This window comes from Artibeus jamaicensis, unplaced genomic scaffold (genome assembly GCF_021234435.1).
Source record: "Artibeus jamaicensis isolate MK-2021 breed Jamaican fruit bat unplaced genomic scaffold, CSHL_Jam_final scaffold_1689, whole genome shotgun sequence".
In the NCBI taxonomy this organism is placed as follows: domain Eukaryota; kingdom Metazoa; phylum Chordata; class Mammalia; order Chiroptera; family Phyllostomidae; genus Artibeus; species Artibeus jamaicensis.
Genome location: NW_026522029.1, coordinates 13,839,608 through 13,856,320, shown reverse-complemented (window position 1 = coordinate 13,856,320; position 16,713 = coordinate 13,839,608). Strand labels below are relative to the sequence as shown.

The 16,713-nt window shown below is 49.2% G+C and overlaps 1 protein-coding gene across 2 annotated transcripts in view; it reads right to left on the bottom strand.

Annotated features, from left to right (window-relative positions):
- The window catches only part of DPYD (dihydropyrimidine dehydrogenase), a 499,545-nt gene that overhangs the window by 76,137 nt on the left and 406,695 nt on the right, over nucleotides 1–16,713 (bottom strand). For both annotated transcript variants that reach the window (XM_037153081.2, XM_053655907.1), the window contains one exon: nucleotides 2,292–2,434. In XM_037153081.2, coding sequence (XP_037008976.2) covers nucleotides 2,292–2,434 — 143 coding nt within the window. The remainder of the gene's footprint in view (nucleotides 1–2,291; nucleotides 2,435–16,713) is intronic.

Here is a 16,713-nt window from a genome sequence, read left to right as displayed (position 1 = left end):
TCTTTGAATCCTTATTTAAGGAAGAAGTGGAAGACCGAACGTGGCAGCCTCGAGTAGCAGGGAAGACCGGCCCGTTGCTGACAAGCCCACCTTCGCGGTTCTGGGAGGGGACAGCCAGCGTGGCCAGCGGGAAGGGCACTGTCTTCCCACAGGGAAATGCCAGGTGTGTCACGGGACTTGCCCGCACTGCTCTGATTCTTCAAGCCTCGGCTGTGGGTCAAGGTGGTATCGGAGAATGTCACTCGTGGGTGGGTGTGGGCACACGACCCAGGGCAGCAGCTAGAGCCAGCACAGGGGGGCCAACCCACGATCTCCACCCCCGCGTGTGGGTTGCCCAAGAGGACCCACAGCTTGGAAACGAGCCGGCACCCTTTCTGGGGCCCACCCGCACCCGACTTACACCCTCTGATTCACACACTTCTCTGGGTTTGTGAACACGAGTGCGGTGGCATCTAGGCCTGGACATTCACCACCTTCCAGACGCTTCCTGAAGATGCTGCTCACATTCCTCCTTCCTTCCTGCCGTCCCAAGGTACCCTCTTTAATCACTTTCTTTCCTTTTTAAGGAAATTCCTTCAGCCACTCTCTTGGTTATGGTCTCCTGACAATAGATGCTCTTTGTTTTCTTTAGTTAAGAATGTCTTATTATTTTTTTAATCCCAAAGGACATAGAATTCTGGGTTGATAAATCTTCTCATTGAACAATGAAACAATGTTCTCCCACTTCTGGGACTTCATGGTTTCTGATGAAAAACCTACTTTTATTAGAATTATTCATCCTCTGGATTCCCGCTGTTGTGTCTTTGCTGCCTTTAAAGTTCTCTCAAGACTTCAGTTTGCGGAAGTTGGACTATGACGTGTTTGGGTATGGACGTGTTTTGAATCCATCCAGCTTCTTGAATCTGTAGAATCACATCTTTTGCAAACATTGGGAAATTTTCAGACATTATTACATTTTCAGCCTCTTTTTCTTGACCCTCCTCTCTGTCACTCTGATGACATGAACGTAAGACCATTGTCATGGTCCCGCAGTTGCCCGAGGCTCTGCCCATTTATTTTTTCCAGCCTGTGTTCTCTCTATTGTTCAGATCGGCTGATTTCTGCTGCTCTCTCTTCCAGTTCACCGATTCTTTCTCCTGTTCTCTTCATTTTGCTGTCGAGCCCACCAACGGTGTTTTGTGTTTTAGTTGCTGCAATTTGCAGTCTTGAGACTTCCACTTGCTTCTTTATACGTCCTCTATTCCTTTGTGGAGACCTCCTCTTTTTTCCTGTGTTTTAATCGCCTGTTTCATGACTCTAATTGCCTGTTAAAGCAATTTCATAATGGCTGCTTTAAAGCCTTTGTCAAACAATCATGACACCCATGTCCCATTGGCATCGGCATCCGTTAATTGCCGTACTTCCAGTTCGCTCGTGCTTCCAGAAAGGACACTGACTCTGACGGTCAAATGGGCAACGCCAGGTATTTGCACTTCACTTTCTTGCCAGAGAAGGGGGGATGCTCAACCCTCTGCCTCCCAGGTACCATCGCTGCTGGGCAGTCAGGGCCCCACTGGCGCAGGACCACCTGAGAGGTCCAGGCCTCGTCGTCACACGAGCAAATGTATCCTGGGGTCAACTCAGGCCATCCCAGCCCACATACCTGGCCCCTCCAAGAAGAACTCATGGTGTGACATGCCGGACACCGTGCCCGGCCTGTGTGCGCTACGTGACAAAGAGCAAGTGGACGAATAATCTTAAGAGCACGCCACTTTTTCTTATACACAGAGGTGCGAGTAAGAGCACAGTGCACTGTGTCTCCGAGCGGCCGTATAGAGAGAACGTGAGAACGTCCTCAGCTTTGCAGCCGAACAACTGGTCTGTGTTTACGCTCGGAAAGCCGAGAAGCCGGTGGTTCCCTTCCCCGGCTGCCACAAGTTCAGAGTCAGGCGTGGCGAGCCCCCTCCCCGCCCCCAGGCTCTGTGCCCTGGCCTCCCCGGGCGGTGCTTTAGGGTTCAGTCGGGATTCTGCACCGGCCCTGTTTCCTCCATCGGCTCCTTGGTTTCCTGTAGCACAGCATGAGCTGTGGTGCCCGATTCACTTAATTTTGAAACGGAGCTGAATGAGTACATTTAAACAAGAGGGTTTGGGAGTCCTCGGGTGTGTTCTCAACACGCAACCGACCCCTAACAAGGGCTGCCGTTCGCCGCCCTGGCTCCCAGGGCCCCTCCGGGAGGGAGCTTGCTGCCACCTGACTCGAACCGTGTGCGTCAGACAGAGCTCCTGGAAGGACAGACAAACACAGGTACTACCTGCAGGACGGAAGCGCCACTGTGGAGAAACTGCAGACCGCTCTCGGCCGAGTCAATGCCGCCGGTGGCCATTATGGGAAATCCCGGCAGGGCGTGCGCGATGGTGGACACGGCTCTCAAAGCGATGGGCCTGATGGCGGTGCCTGCAGGGGACAGAACGGTCAGCGGTGAGCGTGGCGGCCACTGAGCTGCTGCCCTCAGTCTCCAGGCTGCGCTGTCCTGGACGCAGCGCAGGTTCCCTGTCCCTATTTTAGATCCACAGGCATGTCACACAGACACACTGTTAGGCTTCAAACCATGCTCGTTTGTCAACGGACCTGTTCTTACTTTAGAGACCCTGATGCCACTCCGGCTCTCAGATGCCTTGTGCAAGCAGACGTCACTACCGCACATTAAATAAGATGCACACGGCGATTTGATGTGCGGCACCGTGTACAAGATTGTGTGGAACGTTCGGGCGCCTGGTTTTGAAAGGACAGGAGCAGTGGATTCTGGGAGAGACAGAAATTGCACACGGTGCGTCCACAGAGACCCAGCCCTGCTGTGCTTCCCCGAAAGCCGAAGGCAGCTGGTGTGACCACGGGGATGTGAAATCAAGCCAGGTGCCGGTGAACTTGGAAAGTCCACTGTGCTTTGCACGTGTAATTTCCATAATCCGATCACACAAAGGAAGCCTAACCTAGTTTTCTCATGCGTTAGAAAGTTTCAACCAAGTTAAAGAGCATTTAGTACAATTCAGTAATTGGAAAGTATATGTTCAATGCTTTATAATCTGTCCAGCCAGACATGGTCTACAGGTTATTCCCTAATTATAACGAAAACTTCATGGGTGGACAGAACACTTGGGGGTCATTTTTTAAAACAATTACACCGTGCTAAAGCTTCACTCGACTCCCAGGTTAAGACATGTTGGGATGAAGTAATGCTCTCATAACACAGGAATACAATTTTCGGGTGTGTGGACTTGAAAGTCCATGGCGCTTTGAAGTCATTTTCTGAACTACAAAGTTCTATTTGTGCAAGAATTTGAGCTTGCCTCAAACCAAGCCTCAAACCAAAACGAGCCCACAAGTTTGCAACAGGCAAGCACTTGACCCTCCACCGCACTTGACCCTCCACCAGCACGGGTGGCTTCGCCGGCACCGCCAGGTTCTGACTGCAGAGTTCATCACCATGAGCGAGCTCAGAGAACCTGCCCTGAGATCAGAGGCTCCCTTTCCACGCTGTGCCCACGCACTCCAGGCACAAGTGAGCACACGTGGAAGGGACGCTGTTGTGCTCCACACCAACACGTGGGATCGCCTCGCTGCTCCCAAACCCACACAAGCTGGAGGACCATTTCCTAGTCCGACTCCTCCGCGCTGACGCCTGAGAGCACCCGCAGTGTGAGTCACAGCTGGTACGCGAGGGGGGCTCAGAAGCTGGATGCCACGATTCCATTCCTGTCCCACCACGGGTATCGGCGACTTCTCCTTAGGGTGAGTGCTTTTAACCAAAAGAGCAGGCTGGCGTACTGGAGAGGAGAATGCATTGCAAACACACACGCACACACTTCTAGACACACACCTAAGAATTAAGTGAAAACAAAGCATTTAAAAATCGTATTTGTACCTTGAATCAGTTAGAGAGACCTTTGCATGATTTAACTGACAAGGTCAAGGTGTACTGAACTGGCGTCCTCTTCCATGCATGCTCTTTGAAGGAATAAAGAAATGTTGGGATTTAATTTTTTCCTTATTTAGCTAGCCCTAGAGAGTAGGAGAAACTTGAGCTAAGAAGATCAATAATTTATTTCTTACTGCACTATTAGAAGATTATCATTATTAACACTAAGGGGTAAAATCTCACAGCGGTTCACAGGGACTTGGCCACACATTCCAATTGCTTTAACGGACATCAAGCGGCAAAATCCCAGAACACAGCTTTGAAAATTTAACCAGTTACATTTAAAGGGCAACATTATTACACAGGTGTTAAAATCATCAGCAAATCCTCGGTGGCATTTGAAGATGTTCAATTAGGTTAATAAGACATTTTTTGCGTTTTTCTTCCTTTTCCCAAGATTTTCTAATCTATCTAATGAACATGAAAACCTTTCAAATTAATAAAGCTATCTTTTTAAAAATTAAGAGTAATCATGTTTGCTGAGAAAATGTGATCCAAAAATGAAGAGATGGGTCCATCTGCTACTGGGTAATAATAAATGCAGCTTTAATTCCCATTATAAACCCTGTTTGACTGGTGTTCCTAAAACTCAGCTGCTTTCATATGAGGTCTAATCTATCTGTTTTCAGCATTTTTATGGGGAATGGGGTTTTTAGAATCACTTCCAGCCACCACAAACGGTTTCTGAAAGGGAATTTAAATGTAGGTAAAAGGGCCTTTCTAAATTGTTATATAGCCATTTTTTAGTTTTAGATACAACAGAAATGAATAAACAATAGGTTTAAGATGAAAATGAAACTCTCTGTGTGAAGGAGACATGTACTTGGTCAACATCATACAGAATTACACAAGTTCATTGAAATGCACAGAGGTTTCCAGAAGCACAAGTATGGAGGAGAGGACTTTAAAACTGGCCCCTGCTACAGGAACTAACGATTTTAGACCAGACACCAGGGCGGAAGAAGCCAGTCTGAGAGGCTGGGGGAATTGGATGTGGACTGACCCCCCAAAGAAAAGGACAAGGTTCACATCGAGAAACTGAAATCCTGTAAGCTTCAATGAACTCGCAGCCAACGCGAATTTAAATTCAGCCCTCACCTACTTGGGGCGACCAGGTGAGCTGGTGCTGGGGGAGGGGTGGGGAGAGTCCAGTTAGGTCCGGCCCCCGGGCTCCAACTGTGTGCAATGGCCCGTGAAAACCAAGTCCCTCTGAACCCCCACGTTTTGAAACAAGCTGGAGTTTCGAACAAACCAGCAGAAGGGGCCCAGATGGCCAGAGCCGACGTGGCTGCCTTGAGCTCTGACTGGGAGGGAAGGGCCCTCAGGGAGCTGCAGGGGTGGGGGTGCTGGACAGGATGGCCACGCTGGGGTCCAGCCCCTGCAGACCTGCCGGCCAGACACAACCTACAAGGCTCATCAGTGCGCCGGACCCAATGACCTCGGACAGCCCTTACCGAGTGCCGTTGCACTGGTCCACATTCTAAAAATAAACGTGTTAGTGCGCCGGAGATTTCGAAACCAGTCTGATTTTAAGGAAACATTGTTCTTAAGGAAATGATACCGTCGTTCATCAAATATCATTTTGTATGCAGTTTCAAAAATGCCTCCACGAACAACATACAGTACCGTGTATTATAACGTGTAAGTGGGATGACTTAATCAGCGTCCTTACTTCGGCCTTGCTTATCTGTCCGTCCAAATAATATTCACCAGTGCCTTTGGTTAAACAAACAACTGTATCTGAACCTGAAGAGCCGAGGAGACCCCCTGCGGTTAACTCCCCGGCCTCCTGACCGTGGCCTCCCCCAGGGTTGGTACCCAGCTTGCAGGCCCCGGAGCCTTGGAGGCTGTTTCGAGATAATTAATGAGTCCCATTGTTTCCCCATCCAGATGTTCCATCAGGAAAATTCGCACTCATCCACACATCATACGTCCTGCAGATACTATTCACATGAATTCCAGAAAAAGGCAATGTGAGCAGGAACCACTATGCATCAGACGGACCCAGCGCTGGCTCGCTGGGGCGGGACCCCACTGAACCGCCTGGGGGCTGGGGGGCTGGGTGGGGATTTCTTAATTCCGCTGAAACACTGTTGTTGTTGTTGTTGTTTTTTCAATGTACACAATAATAAAACTACAGTAACAACTGCACAGAGTTGTGGCAAGGATTAAGTGATTTATTTTATAAAGGGTGAGGGCATATAAAAATCTCACAGGCGTTTGCAATTAGAGTCGGAGCCACCCACGGGGACAGCGGAGTCCGGACGGAGCCCGGACTCCGCTGGCTTCCCCAGCACCTTCCCCATTGTTGTTGGGCCTCGGTGAGGACGGAACCACGTTTTCCAAACTGCAGACCAGAGCACGTGCCCATGGGGAAGGGCTGCTTGCCCTCCGATCCTGAGGAGAACCACACCTCCCCCGTCCTCCCTCTGTGCTCCTGACAGTGTTCGTGGGCTTTGGTGCGGTTAGTGGACTCCGGAGGTAAACGTCTCAAACACCCACCATCAGGGTATTTTCTTGGAAGTTTTTGAGAATCTAAAGGTCCGGGCACTAAACCAATACACAAGGATTTTAATGACAAGGTCAGATCTCAAGTTCGTGGCTGACGAGGAGGCGGGGCCTTACTCCGGGAATAAATGCCGGGAGAGAACAGAAATTGGTGATGGGCAAGATAGTGTGGAACACATGCTAATTCTGGACGGCTGGAATTTTGAATAAGTGAGTTCAATTCTGTTCCCCCCTCCCCAACCATCTGACTCCCAGCGTAGCCCCTGCCTGCTATGGAATTAATTGTTAGCACTGAGTTCACAATAAACTTCCTGATAATAGCTCTAGCTGGCGTTGAAATAGAAATCGGGTTATAATACTCACTCATGCTCACTGTTTATACAAAAGGAAAGTGTAGTTTAATTTGCTTCCATTAATTAAAGTATAATGAGTTAAGTGGATAACAAATTCATTGGAAATTGAACTTTGTCTAATTGCTAATGGTTTTAACATTATCCCGAAGACAGAAAATATTAGCAAATTAAAAATTTCAAGGATGTAGGAGTTGAGAGTTTGATTTTTATAAAATACATATAAATCAAGCACTAACCAATGTATACTTTACTAAAGCAAGCTTAAAGTGTTAATAAACTTAATATACCAGCAAATATGGAAAACACAGCTACTTAAACACACATCTTTACACACGATTAAAGTCCTCTGGGAAAATGAGCACGACTGCTCCAGAGACCAAGGCACTGAAGGATCCGGGGTCACACGCAGAGACCCCGAAACTAACGAGGGAGAAAGCAAAGCAATCGTTTTATGTGGTCGTTATTTCAGGTTTATGGGAAAGGCTGAAATTGTTCTTTGGAAAACATTTTAATTTCTGTTGACTGTTTCAAGACTCTCTCTGCCGCTGACGGAGAAGGCTGTAGACCTCGGGTCCACGCAGTGGCCTCCAGGTCCCAGACGCGGGGACGGGGACGGGGCCTCCCTCTGCTTGTGACGGGGGAGGCCGGCTGCTCCACGTTGTATAGGAAGGGAGGGAAGCCCAGGTGGAATAAATAACGTATTGGCTGTCTCACCGTTTAAAGGGCACCAAAAAAGACCAAGCCCCGAGCGTCCGTGACTGGGAGAGCAGCGGTTACAAGACGGTCACCTCGTTCCGTCTCTGCCGCAGGACTGGGGCCCCACGCTGAGAGCACAGGATGGGGAGTCCTGCCTCCCGTTGGGTGTGAGTCTCAGGTCTGTCATGTCACACAAGGGTGACCCGTGAGCCGGCTCCTTCGCTTCCTAAGACACCAGTTCTCCCTCCCCGTGACACAAGAGCAACTTGGGGACGATCAGACAGCGCAATCTGGGACAGCACCTGGGGCGGGCACCTGGCCCATTGCCCGCATCAGCCGATGTCGCTCTCGAAGCCAGAGAAAGGGGTGGAAAAACATTCGGCCATGAACTCGTGGGGAAAAACACTCGTCAGTTAGGGGGCGTTGATCTCCTAGATACTAACTTTGGAGATCTCGCAGTTCCTATGTCATTGCATGTCTGAAAAGTTACAGTTTGCGTCTATGATTATACAAGGGCAATCTGTGTGGGTCAGTATTCAGTTTATAACCCAAGTGCAATTTTTTTAAGTTGCCTTCTATTACAGTTGTCCCAAGTTTCCCACTGCTCTCCCCGCTCACCCCAAACTGTGACCCAGAAACTCCACCTTAAGAAATCTGTCCCATCAGGACATCGACACAGAGCTGTGTGCACGAGGTGTTCCTTGAAGTGTTGCTTTTTCACAGCAAAAATAGCTTGTGTGATCCCCGCAGTCACACTATTAAATACAGTTCATCCATGTCTGGTGTCCTAGGGAACCTAGAAGCTGACAGGGGCAAACCTCCAGGGTATCACGTGAAAGGACAATGTATATAATGGGTCTCCGTTCTTAGAGCGCTGAACTTTAAATCGGTACCAGTTACCTCTGGGAAACAGGCTGGAGAGGAACTTCCAAGTTTGCTCCCTATACCTCCTCCTTGTTTGATTTTTTTTAGGTAAAAAAGTGTTTGCGATTCACTTTTGCAGTAACGATGACAGTTGTTTATATAATGTCCCTAAAACTCACCAGGTGGGAACCGGCAGCACCAGACCCGGCTCTGGGAGACTTTCACACCCGGGGTGTGCAGTGACCCCTCCGGGAGAGCACGTCCAACTCTGCGTCCAGTAGTTGAAGGAAAATATTAACAACTTAGAGTATTTCCTCTATCTTGCTCTATCAGATGTGTACACACACACACACACACACACACACACACACACACACACACTCAGATGGGCCCAGAGACGGAGAAGTGTGTGAAAAGTTTCATTTAGAATCTCAGAAGTAGCTGAGCTAAATTTCAGCCTATCGGTTTTATAAAGCAGTTTAGGTTACGGTAATGGAACAGAACAAAGGAACACGAGAAAATGCCACCTCAGATGAAGGACGTTGAGTTACATTCCTAATGCACACAGCCTTTTCCTTTAGCACTGTCAAACTTTTTTCTTTATAACTTAAAATGTGTATGTGTGTGGGGGGGGGAGTGAGGGGGTGTAATAGTTTATTATGTACAGTTAGTCCCACTGTGTCGGCTGCAATAGCACTGACCTTGAAATTATAAACAGTGAGATGTGTGTGTGCTGGTGTGTGCGGGGTGTGGGTGGTCACGTGTGCAAAGGGGCTAATCGTGATCCCAACTGTTGTCTTCACACATTTAAAGGGTGAACATGAAGAAAGACTTCATCTCCGTTTTCCTCAAACGATGACAGGAACCAGTGGTTCGGCACGCACTGGCTTCATTAGTATTTGTATCGTCAGTTGGTGGCGAGTTCAGCAGCGGAAGTAGCTGCACTGGGGCGTCCTTCCCCGTGAACCTCAGTGGAGACTCGCAGGCAGGAGGCAGAAAAGACGCGGTAGAAAGCCCGGTGTTGGACGGTGTCTTCCAGTGGGAGCCCGGAGGACGCTGGGAGCTGCTGGGGAGTTTAAGGGGCAATTTCCCAAGCCCTGTGGTTTCCCAGTAGATCCCAGTGAGCACATTGCCTCAGAACAGGGTCAAGGGCGAGAGAACGCAAATTTAACGTTGAGCACGTTCCACACGGAGGTGCCTCTGGGCAGTGCCCTCTGGCTGCCCCAGGGACACTGCTGCGGGGACTTCCTGTCCCCATGTTTACAGACGTGTAACCGGGGCTCTGCCTCCAGGTCACGCGGGCCCAGAGCGTGAATCAGATCCGACGCGGGCACCAGGCTCCTCACCACAGTGCCGTCCTTCTTCCCAATGTCAAGTGCGGATAAAACTCAGCCGGCCAGGGGTGTGAATACTTCTAACTAAAAAAGATACGTGGTCCATGCATGATGAAATCACGAATTTTAGTGTTATGCTAATCATTGGCCTGGGAATATATGAAAGCCAGGGTACTGAGTAATTGCTATCACTGTACGACCCAGTTTCCCCGAGAGACTCCCAGTTTATTATACCTTCATTTATTGGTAATTGCGTGATATCATTACAGGTAGCATCCTCTTTCACTCTAAAACGGATCCCAGTTTGGGCGATAATTATAATGGTAATCATACCAGGGATTATTTGACGAAGGTAATCATGAACACAGAGTGAAATTTGACGTAGAACGTAACCACAACCTATGAAGAACTTAGAAATAACTACAGTGTCCAGGACTCCAAAAGATGGCAGGAAGAAAGAAATGTCTTTAAATTTGTTACTAGAGGGAACACACATGGCTCCCTGTGTGACTATCTAGACGTAATTAGCCCATGTTTATTCTGTTTCCGACCTGCAGGTGGCCACCACACCCTACACTTATTAAACCACTCATTAGCAGCATTTTCAATACTGTCATCTTCAGATAATTAACAATTTATTCAAATAACCAATTTCTGTCGAAATAATTGCCACGAAATGCCCTGAACCTACTTTTTCATAAACTATAATAAAAGTGTTAAGATAATCCCTGACATTTGCAAATGCCGTCTGTTCACCTTCCCTCCTGATAGCGCCGCGGCATTCTGTTTAAACAATTACCCGGTGACGGAGCGGTTGACTGACACGGGACGGTGAGCGCTCTCTGCGGCGTGGCCCGAGGGGACACATGGGGCAGGAAGAAGCCCAAGGTGCAGATGTGTTCACGCGGAGGAGAGCCGGCATTCCACGGCCGGAGGTCACTGAAAGGAAGGCAGCGAGGCCACTTCCCATTTGGCGTACGTCCACGGTGGCTGCTGCCACACGGGCCCTCTCTCTGGAAACAACGTGGACGGTTGTGTGACCTGCTTCGTGGCGAGGGCTGGTTGAAACGAAAATCATTCAAATCTATGGGTCTAGAAAAATGTGCTCATTGTGGTGTTTGCTCACTAACTGCCTGCCTCCAGAGAGGAAACAAGTCGGGGCTTGTTCTTGCCATCACTTAAAAAATATTAGGGTGCGGTTTTATTTACAAAGTGGTGCAAATTTTCAAAGCGGAGTTACGGAGGAGGGAGGCCCTTCGGCGGCTTTAACCTTGGACACGCAGCAGGGTCCTCGGCCTCCGCCCCCTCCCTGCTGCCCGGCTCCCTCCTCCACCGAGACCTGGCCGCCACTGGTGAGAAAAGGCTCCAGATGCTCACGGGTTTCAGGCGGTTGGTCCTCGCGGGAGGAGACAGCTACAAGGGGCGCCAACAGCAACACCATTTTGTGGCTGAAATGCCATCATCCTGAGAACCCACTGAACACCCATCGCTCGGCTAAATTACACATTCTTTCCCTCCTCCTCGCAGCAAGTCCTGTCAGGCAGTGTCTGCATTACGCAGACGAGGAAATTCAGGCTCACGAAGGGTAAGCGCTTTGTACACGCAGAAAGGCGTGGCTGTTCGGTAAAATAACGCACGGCGACGACAAACCCACCAGTCTGCAACGCGACCGTGAAACCCAGCGCTGGCGGGTTTGCGCGGGCGCAGTTCTTCATTTACAGATTACCGGACACGCCAACTGCTCCCACGCAAGCACGTCTGGCAGAGCTTTCAGCCTATAAATATGATTAATTTACCTATAATGTAAATATATAGGCTTTTTTAAATCCTCCTATTTGCTTTGCCCAGAAGTCCTGCATGATGACACACTCAGTGGGCTCGGTGTGTAAACATGTCTCGTGTGACTCTGCATAAGGCTGTTTTGGGCAAACGCTACGATTCCATGTAAAAATCCCAGCAGTGGAAGTTTATTCAAAAATGGTTCTTTGAGTAGAAGACAAGACGATATGACCGTGATAATGCTGACGACCGGACTATGTTTTACCTCTGAAGAACCCAGGATAATCAGAAGTGGACCTTTCTCTGGAGGAAAAAAAAAACAACCAGAAAATAGTTTCCCCGCCTCCATGGGGATTGTATTCTTTCTTTCTTTGGGAAACTGTGGTTTCTTCTCTCGCTGAAATTCTGAACTCGGTGTGCTCCGTCGTGGGGCCCTGGGTCACTGTCCGCCACTGCACGTCCCCTTCCCCTCGGGAAGCTTCCCTGTTTGCTTCCGAGGGAAATGCGGGTGCCCGCCTCTGCGATGAGACCGTGTTCCTCCGAGCGCTGAAGCCCTGGTCGCAGGCTCCACTCCCTGGTCTGGCCAGCATTTCTCAGAGACGCACATGGTCCGGACTTGCAGGGGGCGCGACCTGCACCCTCTGCGGACGCGGCCCTCTGTGCGCTGTCAGGCTCTTTGGAAAAAGAGGCTCTATCACTGGTATTCGCTCTGCTGATTAGAAATTCCTCTCTCCGGGAGGTGACGATGAACTCCCTTCCTCAATTTCGACAGGGTCAAATGTGAGAAATCACGCGCAGCCCTGGGACCCTCACCGGGAGTGTCTGCAGAGACACCTCCTGTCGCCAAGCTTGCGAGGTGGGCCAGGAGCAAGGTGCAGACTGGTGACAAGCACGCACCTGCCGATAGGTGGGGCGCATGGTGCCACGGGACTCAGAGGGCAGGTGGTCCTGGGCCAGGGAGGCCCTGTTCACCACGCGGGGCCCCAAAGGGGCTGAGAATGAGAATATCTCAAACTCCAGCGGGACCGGGGGCATGGTGAGCAAAACTGCAGACGTGAGCCCACCCTGTTTGTGAACACTGAGGTTAGCAGGTGCGGGCAGCAACCCCCCAGGGCTGGAAATGGGACACAGGTTTGGGCGGGGGGTGCTTGGAGCAGGGGGACCCGAGCCACCCCTTGCTATCGTCACCCACTCCCACACAGTCTCTGCTTTTGCAAAAGCTTTTTCAAGTATTGACCTGGCATTAGGATAACAGGTTTGCATTTTAAGAGTTTCCGAACAAAAGATAGTATAACACAAAGGAAGTTCAGACTTATTTTACTGTTAAAAAAGCGTGTCTTGGGGGAAACTGAAAAGAACATACGCGCCGTGTTTGCACCCTGGCCTGCCTCCTTGCCGCAGCTTCTGAGGGTCTTCCTAGTCTGCGTAAAAGGCACCAGGCTTTCCATCAGCCAAAAAGGGCACGGCTGAAGTCACACTTGGATTGACGAGGTTCCCCTTTTCAGTGCAGGGAGCCCGTGTGATGAAGGGAGGGCAAGCCCACTCCATCCACCATGGGCAGTGGCCAGCCAGGGAAATGTCCGTTTTCATAGACACACCTACACTTCATCATAGCTTTTGCAGGAATCTTCGGCATGTATACAGCACAGCACCCAATCAAAAAATTAGGATGGGGGAAGGATGCAACAGCAGGTTACTTCAGACAGTCTCCCCGTGTGTCACCTGCAGGAGCACGCATCCTACTCTGCATCAGACTTGGAGATCGCGCAGCAACCTGGAGACCTCTGCTGCCGGCCTGCCGGGCAGCTGCGGGCCAGGACCAGTCACCTTCTCCCAGCCTGCACACACCGCTGTGGCCTCCGGCACCCTGGTATTTTAGTTTGGGGGACTATAAGCTCAGACACTCCTCAAGTGGGTGGTTGGAAGCCAGTGGGTATTTGGAGAACCATGGAGTGGGGAAGATTTCTAATCAGCCCAGAGAGAGCCGGCTAAAATCCCGTAAAATAATCTGTGCTAAACAGGTGACTCAGTGACAAAACAGTGATGAGTGCCTGACAAGCGAAACCATCACTCCCGATTCTAAACCAACAACACTACAGGGAGGGGAACAAATTCAACAACTGAAATGTCGTGGACCATTTCCAAGCAAAACACAATGAATCAAAACTGACAACAAGAAGAAAAAAAAACCCAGAAAGTCAAAATAAAAGAATAGCCCATAACTACCACAAAATTGCATTCAGAACAGCAGCAGCAGCACCGAGCAAGCTGCAGACCCAGCTGGCTTCACTGGTAGATTCCAGCAAATTCCGGGGGGAAATGGAGCCAACCTTACACACACTCTTGTGGGAGAGAGAAGATGGAACCGATCCCAGATCATTCTGCGAGGCCAGCACGCTCCTGATCCCCAAACCCGAGAAATATACTGAAGAGAAAATAAAAGTATAGTCCAGTAGCCTTCATTAACGGGGACTCTAGCATCTTTCATAAAATGGGTAAGAAAACTATAGTCAGCAATTCATAAAAGGGATAAAGCATCGTGATCAAACAGGGGTTCCCCTGGGCATGTAAAGTTGGGTTAACATTTGTGAATCAATTAATGTAAGTCACTGTATTGACATAACATAAAAAAAGAAACAAAAGAGAAAAACATGGTCAGTCCTCAAAAGAGTGCGGACAGTACATGCAGGAAAATTCCAACTCAGCCCGTGATTAAAATGCCAAGCAAGTGGGAAGAAGAGAAGTCCATCTCCTTCCCCCGGCGAAGGGCACCTCGGGGACAGCTGAGAGCTCACCCTGTGCTTGGTGGTAAGGCGTTACCATTTCACACCCTCCGCATTCTGTAAGCTCAATCCTTTTTTAGGTAGCAGCTATAAGCAATCGGTAATTCAAATGTAAAATAACATTTCAACGGCACAAAACGGCAACCGATAGGAACACGTGTGTGAAAGGTGTGCAAAGTTGCTATACCGACCACTGCCAAATACTCGTGAGAAGAACCAAAGAGGCTCGAGGAACAGGAGAGACCGACCCCATTCGAAGTCTGGAAGGACCAGCACTGCGCAGATGTCCGAGCTGCCACGGGACCTAGGGAGTCAACAAAGCCCGGATCGAAGCTCCAGTGAGTGTGTGTTGAAGAAATACACACCATCTAGAAGAACCAAACCAGTGCTGAGGGGATCACAGCTTTCGGGGACACTGTCGCTCGGGACGGGCTAACAGTCCACAGTGTCACGACGACAGTGCGGGGGCACAGAACAGGGCAGACCCCAGGGCCGGGCCTTTCGGGAAAGGTCAGTTGATTTTGGGCCAAGTCGCCTACTCAGTTGGGTCAGCGGGGCGAGAACACCCACATGAATGCTCATAAGTCAGAGAGTGGACAGACAAATGGTGGTCAACTACCTTTTTTCACTGAGTATTTTGTTCACTTTAACTTATGTTTTTTTAAGTATAGTTGGTACACAATGTTATGTTGGTTGTATTAGTGGCGGGTGTTCAATAGAGTGACTTGGCATTTTTATACCTTACCACGCCATCATGCCACCAATTCTCCACTCACCTGTCACCAGGAGTTATTGGCTATGGCTCCCTTCACCTTTTCCACCCAGACCCCGAAACCTTCCCTTCTGGTAACCATCCCTTTGGTCCCTGAGTCGGCTCTTGTTTCGTTTGTCGTTTAGATTCCACACATGGGTGAAACCATATGGTATTTGTCTTTCTCCACAATAAAAAGCATCCAAATAGGAAAGGAGGTAGTACGACTGTCACTATTTGCAAATGACACGATACTTTATATCCAGAAAACCCTAAACAATCCGCCAAAAATTAACAGAGTAAAAGAATTCAATGAAGTATCAGCATATAAGATTAATATATAGGAATTGGTTGTATGCCTATACACTAATAATGAACCATCAGAAGAAATGTTGTCAATTAATTTGATGAAAACTGTCAGCAATACGAAGGTCTCTCACACTGACAACAACATAGATGGATATAAGAAACTAAACATTTTTAAAATCTAAAGAAAGCCCAGCAGTTATACACAAACACCCAGCCACAGGCATAGGGATGTGAAAGAGAGAATGAATATTGTTTCCTTTACATAAAGCTTAGGAACAGTTAAAAAGAACCTCTGGTAATATCAGGTTCAGCTGGGATACAAGGGAACTTTCTGGTGTGAAACCAGTACCTTCTGTCTTGTTTCAGATTATAGTTACTACAGATGTATACCATGTTCGAAGCTAATTTAGCTGACATTGAATACTTGTGCATTGCATCATATGTAAAATATACTTCCTTCAAAAAAACTGAAAGTACATAATTGCATACAAGTACCAACCAAGTACATCTCCAAAGTGAGCCCGTCCCATTGGGAGCCACTTGTAAGATGTCTTTTGATCAGTCAAAGGCTTCATTCATAAAATATGAGAGCATCTTCCCATTTGCAGATAGGAACAAAATCCGTGAGAGAGACATCTTTTAAAGGGAAGGGGATGAAAGACCACCCTGCAGCACGCCAGGAAGAGAAACCTGGGGAAGCAGACAGCCCACCGGGAGCGGGTCGCAGGGTGGCGTTCGATGTTTGTCATCTCCGGGAAATTTTCCTTGAAGGCGACGCTTTTCGAAAAGCACATGTATGACGGACAGATAAGCATGTGAGCGCACATACCTACCAGGGGCAGTAAATCTAACCACCGCTTGTTAGGACCGAGGATGTACGGAGCTCAAGAGTGATGCACGCAGTGAGACAGGGTGGGTCTGCATGGCAACCGGGGACGTGCCAGTGGCGCTGAGCACCAGGCACGGCTCCCGCGAGCGCCAAGGCCGCTGGCTGTTTGCTGACTGTTGTGTTAAGTCAGGGCCCCTGAGCCAAATTTCAAAAATGGCATCAACTGTTCACAGATGTTAACAGATAATGAGCGTTTGTTTCCGCACTTTCTGCCCCGAGTGCTCTGGGAGTCGTCCAGCGTTACCTCTCCAAAACGGGAGAGCAAGCCCTCCAGGGTGCGGCTCCTAGCGCAACGGAGACAATGTCAGCTTATCTTCCCAGATGAATCTTTAAAGGGTGTTTGGCTTATCGCTTCTGTCAAGTCCAGGGTGTTTTGCTATGAAATTGCCTCCCTGTCACTGATGTGTTCTGACGGAATTCCAGGCTCTAGTCCAGTGGAGGCCGTCCCTTTGTGGACTGGCACGGATGCTCGGGCCGACCTGGCGCGTGTG